Genomic DNA, 8,418 nt, shown 5'->3' with positions numbered 1-8,418 from the left:
CAATCACTTCCTCATTCACTAATTCGCTCACTCATTCATTCATTTACTCACTCATTCATTCTCTCCCTCATCGTCCTCTCCCAGGATGCTTCTGACTGTGAGCATCAGTCAGGCTCTAGTTCACTCTGTGTAATGATTGTCAACTTTGGGACATATCCTCCTAGTAAATAGAGGCTCCCCAGCAGCCCTCACTGCCAAGTCCCTAGTGAACATCCTGAAGTATAAGCCCCTTGAAGTCCAGGCCTGCCCTTATTCAGTTCCTGTATAGACATGTTTTTTTAAAAAATAGCACACACATACACAGAATCCACAAATGCTCTGAGTGTATTTATAAAACAAATTGGCCATTCCCTGAAAGGGGCACAGGTGCAGGGCTGAGGGGAGAGTGAGGCCAGGCAGATGACATCTGCATGCAAGTGACTCCTTTATGGGATCCTTTGATGCTGAAGTTCTTTCCAAAGGAGTCCAGTGGCCCTCAGGCTCCTAAATGGTGGAAAGGACCTCTCCCTCCGAGGACAGCTGGGGTCGATGTCCCTCTTGGAGAGGAAGTGGTGGGTAGGAATGTCTGGAATTCAAGCCACTTGAACAAGCAGCACACGTCCTGCTGGCCTCAAGAGGACCTTTGGGTGGTGTTCTGGGATAGCAGTGTTGCTCAGTTTACTGGGAAGACCCGGGCATCTCCTTGCTGGCCCTGAATGCTGACTGCTGGCCATGTTCTTTGCTTTCCTTGGACTTGAACACTGAGTCTGAAGACTCTGAGTAGCTTGTGTCGCCTAGAGCATGGCACCGCTGGCCCAGGCAGCCACACTTTTCAACCTGGGTGTAGCTGTAGGTGCGACTCGAGCCATCATCACAGTGCAGAGTCACATTCCTTTGTGAGGTTTGCAGCTCCTGGCAGCACTCACACTTGTGTTCCACTGTGTTGGCCTCCAGCGAGTACCTGTGGGTAGATCTGCTCAGCACCCAGCCCTGCCAGGAGCTGCCTACGGCTGCCACAGGCTCTGCGTCCAGTGGGCTCAGTGCCGAGCTCACCCTGGGTTCAAAACCCTACTGCTCTCACTTGCCAATTGCCCTGGGGCAAATGTTTCTGCCACAGCTGTCTTTGGCCACCAGGTGTCCTAAGTCTGCAACCAGATACACAGCAGGTCATTGCTGTGGGACTGGGGTTTGTACCTCTGAGATATTTCCACAAACGGAAATCCTGCTTCAAATGTGGTCACATAGCCCAAGAAACTTGGACCCCTGCTGATGCCATCTTGGGACGCTCAAGTTATCATAACAGTCTTCTCCCTCTTTCTCACCCTCCTGGTTCTGCCCCTCCCTGCACTGCCTCTGGACCTGAGTGCACCACACATCCCATCCCACCCCCACCGCCAATTGCATCTCCAAACACTGTCCCCTGAAGCTCCCTGGGGTTCATACATAGAGGTGCTGTCCCCGCAGTTGCCCTGGCAGTAGGAGAGGCTCACTGGTCCCTCGGAGCTGCAATTTTGCTGATAGATGATCTGCTGTCTTTGGTGTACTGTGCATTCTGGGAGGATGGGGAATGAGGCAGAGGGTAAGTGTCTGCTCAGTCATTTCCTGGGTTCCCCAGGCCGGGATCAACCCCTTCCTCGTCAAGCCCCCACTTACTTTGCTGGGGGATGACGCAGTCATGGCAGCAACCATCTTCTCTCAGCTGTACCTGGCCCTGTGCCAACAATGGGCCATTGTGAATACCAGGGGCAATGAGGCATCCAGAAATGGAGGAATGAGACATGAGGTCAAATGCAAACAATAGGGGGAAGGGGATAAGCCTAATGGCCATGCGACATTGGCCTCTCCCTCATCTCCAAGTGAGCTGCCTCCTAGGCTGGCGTGGGAACGCCCAAACTTACCTGTGGACAGCTGATCTTGGGGCACTCCCTCTTCGTTGTCACGACTATGAATACTTCTTGGAGCATCTCACACTTATGAGTCACACAGGGGTCCCCAGGTTCTGGCCAGGACTCACCAGGCTGAAAGGAGGCCCAGCCTGCATAGTGAGTGCCCAACCTCTATCTCCCCACAGCCTATTATCTTCTAGGGAGACAATGGCATAGGCCAGGACTATGTCTGCAAAAGATGGCTTCCCAAGTGCCCTCAAGGTTCCAGGACCCTGCATGTTCAACCTGGAGTCCCCAGGACCCTGCCTGAGCATCTCTGAGCCTCCAAGATTTAGGCCACTCAGATTTCAATGCCCCCAGAACCCTGTTTGTTCACTTCAAATACTGTGTTCTTCATTCTTTCTATACCTGGGCCTGGTGCTTTGAGTGGTTCCTTGGAGAGTGTGGTGGCTTTGCAGAGCCTGTGATCTGCTGTTCCTATCATCTAGTCCCCTTTCTGAGGTCACCTAGCATAGTCCCAGGTACTCACAAGGTAGTAGTAGACAGTAGAGCTGCTGCTGTTTTTAAAGGTGCAGCCCTTCTGCACACACCCGCCACAACACTGTCCTGGTTTGGACTGGTACTCAAAGCCCTGCAGGAAGAATGGTATGCTGCTTGAGGAGTTCAGGCCATGGGCACAGGGTGATGAGAGCAGGGATGGGGCCAGTACTCACCATGGGGCATAGAGTGTTGCAGAGTTCAGTCTCACAGCTGATCACAAAGACATCTGAATGGGGATTGCTGGGCGCCTGACACAAGCATGTTTCGCATGGGCTGGAGGAGACCACATCACCAGGCTGGGAAGAGTCAGGACTGGGCATTAGTGGACTCAAGCTAGAAAGACACCTCTCAATACTGTGACTGGCTGGTTGCCCTGGCTGCCCACCAAGTTAACCCGTTCTCTAGAAGATGACCCTTAATGTTACCCTTATCATAAAGAGAACATAATTCAGGAGCTGTCCCAGGGCAGAGCTGTTGGTACTATGTCTCTATGTCAGGGGACCTAAGATACAATTCACTTGGGGATTAGTGTGGGAAAGCACAGCTGGGGGAAATGGGGTGCCAGCATACCCAGTATGATTTCAAGGAGCAGAGCGCTGCTAGAATCCTGATGGGCCCAGATACAGGGTATTGGCACCTTCAAGAATACTGGGGAGAATCTTAACAGAGCTGCTCTGAGCAACATCCACAGAAGCTTCTATTGTTGGTCTGGGCAGGAGCTCTATGCCAGGGTCTACAGAGACTCAAGACCTCCTCAGCTTTTCAGATCACCACCTGAGCTCCAGAAGGCTGGTGGAGATCCCCAAACAGGAAGCTCAGTCCTTGTAGGCTGTAAGGCCTGAGTACCAGTGGTTCCTACCTGATAGAGAGTCCCGTTGACTTCACAGCCCTGCCGACCTGTCCAAGAGACATACTGGCTATTGCCTTGGCCTTGCAAGGGCACAGCCTGCCTGACACTTACCAACAATTAGTTCTGCTGCTAGATACTGGAGTGCCTTGGGCTTCTTTCTCACCAAGGGCTCCATGCCAAGCAACAACCCATCTCCAACCATCAATGACTTCATCTGGTTTGTCCTCTGGGAAGTTCTAGGCCCTAGTGTGGCTTGGTGCAAGGATCAAGGACACTCACCACTGCAATTTTGGCTTGGGCAGCAAGCTCCCTCCTCGTATGTGACCATCAGGCTAGAATTCTCTGGGCAGTGCAGAGGAGGAGGGCAGTGACTGGAGTTGCAGACTGTGGGTAGAAGAAGCTGTCAGGAGCTGGGCTTGTACTATACCTGCTTCTCTTCTGCTCCAAGGATCTACCCCACCACAGGATGACATGACAGTCCCCAAGACCCCAGGAGCAGGCTCTGGTCAGTCTGGGCAGGGGAATCTCCACCACACACACCTAAAGATCACCTGCTAGGATGTTGCCAGATTGGGTCCCTATACACAAGCAGTGTGCAGAGCCTGGGAAGGGATAGCATCTACTCCCTTCCTCCTGGGACCATGTATGCAGAGCAGAGCTGGCTGCTGACCCCATATGTCCATGGCTCCTCAGGAGATAGTCCTACCTACGGGTATGGGGATGGTAGCAAAGGCTCACCACAGCTGAACTGAGGACAACACTGGCCAGCCTCCAGGGCTTCAGGCACTGGCACAAAGCCTTGCTCCAGGCAGGTGGCCTGGGGACAGAGCTTCCTTTGGCAGGTCAGCGTGGCCTCCTTGCAGATGCAGTCCTGACAGTCGAAGCTGATGGTGTGGCCCGGCTATGGGGGAATGATACATGAACCTGGCCTGTGAGTGAGCTGCTCAGCCCAAGGACAGCTGCAGCCACATGTGCTGAGGGGTTGTGCAGCAAGCCTGGGGGAGAGGGCTTCAGGAGGGAAGGCCTGAGGCACCAGAGTCCAGGCACAGAGGTCGGGAGCAGAGGTGGGAGAAGGACTTCGTTTGGTGAGCAGTCCTTCCCCTCCACCCCATCACATGTCTGTTCAGGACAGAAAGAGCACCAGGGAATAACAGGCCTAACCAGTCCTCATGAGATGCCCAGCACCCCCAGAACACAGGCAGGACATTCCCAAAGAACAACACCTTCCCGATCCTGTTGGGACACGGGCACTCTTCCTGCCTTCATCTGGCCTTTAGCATCCTAAGAAAATCCCACCCCAAGCCCGCACTGCTTTTGTCTCAGTGCTCTAGGAACCACCACCATTCATACCTACCTCCACAGGTTCTCCTTGAGGCCCCAGACACCCTGTAGAAAGATGTTCTATCACTTGGGGGTGGCCACAGGGATGTGGCAGGAACAGGACCCATGTTGGGCACCATAGTGGGATCTGGGTTCAGCCATAATCTGCCCCTCCAAACCCCCAACTCCTTGCTGATGGGGACATACACTGGCAGGAAGGCACGCAGATTGAATCATTAGTACTGAAAAGTGTTGTGTCGTCCGGACAGAAGCAGCCTTCTGTAAAGGGGCCAGCTTCTTGGAGGGTCCTGTGAGAAACAGAGAATTGGTGGGTCCTTCATTCCCAAATAAGAAAGAACACAGCCTAGGAAAGCCAAGTGCCAGGACTGGATGCCCAGGGTTTGTCAGCCCTGTGAGCAGAGTGCTGACACTTACAAGCTGGTGCTGATGTCATCATTCCTATAGCAGTAGTGAGGGTTGGTTGGGCCACATGGCTGGTATACTTTGTTAGCAGGGCAGGTGAATGCTGTGTGGAGAGAGAGCCACCCCTGAGAAGCCATTTCAAGGTCCTGCTTCTGGGATCCTCCAAAACCCAGCCACTATTGAATGCTGACATCCAGTCAGAAGACTTCACTACCTATCTACATCCTGTCTCCCTCCCCCAGGCCCTTAGCTCTATTGCTCGTCCAAGACAGCTGACAGCCCAGGCCCCAAATCCACAGATACCTCAATTTGGATAGTTCCCCTTTCCCCAAAACAAACCCAACACCTGGAGCTTTTCCCTCCAGGGAAGACTAGCCTTGAGGCTTCGTGTCCTTTCCCAGGCTATCTGCCTAGCACCTCTAAATTCTTATAACAGAGGACAGAAAGGTGGCCTGGTTGGGCACTCACGGCAGGTATTGTTGGTCTGGCTTCTCCAGGGGATGCACCGGCCTTGGGCTGCACAGAGTGATGCATAGAGCTCTAGGCTTGAGCACACCACCTCTGAACCCAACCCATGGCAGAAGTCGAATAGGCATCCTTCATAGAATGGCAGTGGAGGGATGATGCCATGGCAGGACTGGAAGACTCTGTGGGAGGACAAAGACAGACACAGTGGTGTGTGCATATATTCTACTAGGGTTACCATTCAAAGTGGGGGCTTCCATATCTGTGATATCCCTTTGGAGGTGAGGTCCTGAACAATGACTCAGCACCTAGAGCCCGTCTTCTAAGCCAAGGGGCGTCATCTGCCTGTGTATGTGGACCAGGAAAGGCATCAACCAGAGCACTGCTTCCTGCAAATGTCTCTCCCTCAGCCTCCCTTACTCTGAGGCCCTGCATGCTGCACAGGTGCAGACAGTAACTGATGCTCATATCAGTGGCAGGAACTGGCAGAGAGCTCCAAAGAAGAGCCAACCTGTCCACTACCAGCCCTGCAGTAGCATTGTAGCAGCGATCACTGTCTGATAAGATCCTTAGAGACAGTGCCCAGATCCTAGAATAAGGCTGATCCCATTTTTCTTAGGACTTTTAAAGACCTGGTGTCTTTTGGCAGATGGGACCAGTGAGGTGACCCCACTTTCTGGAATCTTACTTGCTTAGGATGAGCTGACAGATTGGCGATGGTGGGCATGGGGTCGGTGAAGGACTGGATATCACTGAAGTTGATGTTGGAGGAGGCCCTTGGCAGGAAGGCTGGTTGGGCACCTTCCAATGGAGAGCCATATCAGAACAAGAAGAGGTTACTGCCCCTCCAGGCAGGCGGCACTCATCCTTCTTGTCATTGGTGCAAGTGCCTGCAAGGTGAGACAAGGGTCAGCCAGCTGAGCAGCATGCTGAGAGTCAGAATTGGCAACTTGTCTCACATCCTCTTCTGTGCACCTGGCTTCCCCAGAAGCCAGCTTGGTTCCCAGTGTACAGAGAAGCCACCATAGAACACCAGATGTGAATCATATGTGTGCACAGCCAGAGACACCTCTAGACCTATGGAGAGGCTATTCCTGATACCCAAACAATATCCAGAGTGGAGCTTACCACATTGGCCCTCTGTGTTGTTGGCAAAGAGGTTGAAGGGCACCTCAACAGAGAAGATGAGGCCTGAGAACATGACCTGGACACCAATCTCCTGGATGGTAACGTACATCTTGATACCCACACGGGAGACGACAATGCCATTCTGCTGGAATCCAGGACTGACTACCTTGTTGTTGAAGATGATCTGAATATGGATGGCAGTAGAAAGTTTAGAGTTAGGGTCCGGAACCCAGACTAAGCCTGCCACAACCCCCTACACACACACACACACACACACACACACACACACACGAGTGCGCACCCACGCGCACACGCGCGCACACACACGCACACAAAAGTATGTCCACCTGGTTGGTCATGATCCCGCCAACTGGCCTGCGGGTCAGGACCACACGGTCCTGGTGGTACTCCACAATGATGGACTGCGGGCAGGAAACACTGTCTCCCAGGTCACAGAAGTAGTTGTCAATGAGCACACGGAAGTATCCAAACACAGGCACTATCTGCTGCACCAGCACATACGTGCAATTATCCAGGAAAGTGTAGTAGGTGCCATCAAACGTGATGTAGTGGGGATCACCCCATCCACTGCAAACGCCTGTGGGTACCAGGAGCTGACCTTATACACTGGCTCTCATCCAGCTGGTCCAACCCTTCCCTGGTTGCCTCCAAATCAGGAACTCTTCAGACTGTTGTACCATTGTGACACAGACTCTGCCTGGCAGAGCTGCTGGGATTCTGAGGCACAGAAGACCCTGATCCTCTCCCACTGGGCTCTGTGGCTCCAGGGTTCAGTTCTCTCCACTTAGCATCCCCATCTCTGACTTGATAAGAGAAAGTCTTTTCTGGTATCCACCTCATTCTGTCCACCCCTGCTATGCCTCCCCATGATGAACCCTATCCCCACTCACACTGGCATTGGTAGTGCTGGCAGCAACTGTCCTTGTCATCCACCTTCAAGGGTGGGTAGCCGTTGGCACAAGATGGTGCCTTCACTTCTGGGCACTGGCGTGGGCTCAGGGAAATGACATTGTTGCCCTCACAGGTAGCTTGGGAGCAATTAGGCATGGGCCAGGTCTCCCCTTTCTGCAGAAACAAAGCCAGCTGTGGGTCTGAGTCCTAGGCCATGGGATTACCTCAGCTCCCAGGGTTCTATACCTCCATTCCAGCCCCTGTCCTCACCTCATCCCTATCAAAGAATAAAAGTGGCTACAAGAGTTCACAATGTGGAACTTCCCCACTGCTGAATGTCAACCCTTTCATGTGCCACTACATCCATAGGGTGTACCATCACCTCTGACACCTTCACTCTCATTGGGGGAAATTTCAACCTCCAGCCACAATACCCAAATACCAAACTATCAATTCAGCACTGGTGGACCAGACATACATAGCCATAAAAAGACCCAGACCAAAGCTCATCCTGTGTCAACCAGGGGCTGGTGATCTTCATGAGAACATAAGCTGAGGTATGATTGCAAATACACCAAGGTCTCTACTACAGCCATGAGTCTCCAGCAAGGATAGCAGATAGACTTACCATTCTTGGAGGAAACACATTGCACCTATCCTGCTCAGTGGTAGGTGTGATGATAGATGTAGAGGTGGACAGAGCTGGGGTAGGCGGTGGCATGGTGGAGGGGCAGATCTGACTAACCCTTCTAACCACCTGGCAGTCCTGGCTGCACAATGCATAGTAACAGTGGCCATCAAGATCTGTCTGGCTGTAGATGATGGATCCTGCAAGATGAAGAGGTATGTAGAGGTCACAGAGGCCCTGGGAGAAAAACCTGCTCCCTAGATAGTAGGTTGCCAACCTCAAGACTT

The 8,418-nt window shown here is 52.7% G+C and overlaps 1 protein-coding gene across 1 annotated transcript in view; it reads right to left on the bottom strand.

Moving 5' to 3' along the window:
* Positions 1-306: 306 nt before the first annotated feature.
* Muc5ac (mucin 5AC, oligomeric mucus/gel-forming) overlaps positions 307-8,418 on the bottom strand; it is a 33,190-nt gene continuing 25,078 nt past the window's right edge. The window contains exons 32-49 of the mRNA XM_051192135.1: positions 8,132-8,331; positions 7,503-7,677; positions 6,939-7,189; positions 6,592-6,775; positions 6,152-6,353; positions 5,467-5,645; positions 5,011-5,101; positions 4,783-4,883; positions 4,610-4,641; positions 3,994-4,156; positions 3,535-3,639; positions 3,265-3,302; positions 2,579-2,701; positions 2,395-2,496; positions 1,878-1,997; positions 1,633-1,690; positions 1,423-1,531; positions 307-940 (exon numbers count right to left, since the gene is read on the bottom strand). Coding sequence (XP_051048092.1) covers positions 658-940; positions 1,423-1,531; positions 1,633-1,690; positions 1,878-1,997; positions 2,395-2,496; positions 2,579-2,701; positions 3,265-3,302; positions 3,535-3,639; positions 3,994-4,156; positions 4,610-4,641; positions 4,783-4,883; positions 5,011-5,101; positions 5,467-5,645; positions 6,152-6,353; positions 6,592-6,775; positions 6,939-7,189; positions 7,503-7,677; positions 8,132-8,331 — 2,516 coding nt within the window. The 3' untranslated portion in view covers positions 307-657. The remainder of the gene's footprint in view (positions 941-1,422; positions 1,532-1,632; positions 1,691-1,877; positions 1,998-2,394; positions 2,497-2,578; positions 2,702-3,264; positions 3,303-3,534; positions 3,640-3,993; positions 4,157-4,609; positions 4,642-4,782; positions 4,884-5,010; positions 5,102-5,466; positions 5,646-6,151; positions 6,354-6,591; positions 6,776-6,938; positions 7,190-7,502; positions 7,678-8,131; positions 8,332-8,418) is intronic.

The sequence above is a fragment of the Phodopus roborovskii genome, unplaced genomic scaffold (assembly GCF_943737965.1).
Source record: "Phodopus roborovskii unplaced genomic scaffold, PHOROB, whole genome shotgun sequence".
Classification (NCBI taxonomy): Eukaryota; Metazoa; Chordata; class Mammalia; order Rodentia; family Cricetidae; genus Phodopus; species Phodopus roborovskii.
This window is presented reverse-complemented; position numbering and strand designations above follow the sequence as displayed.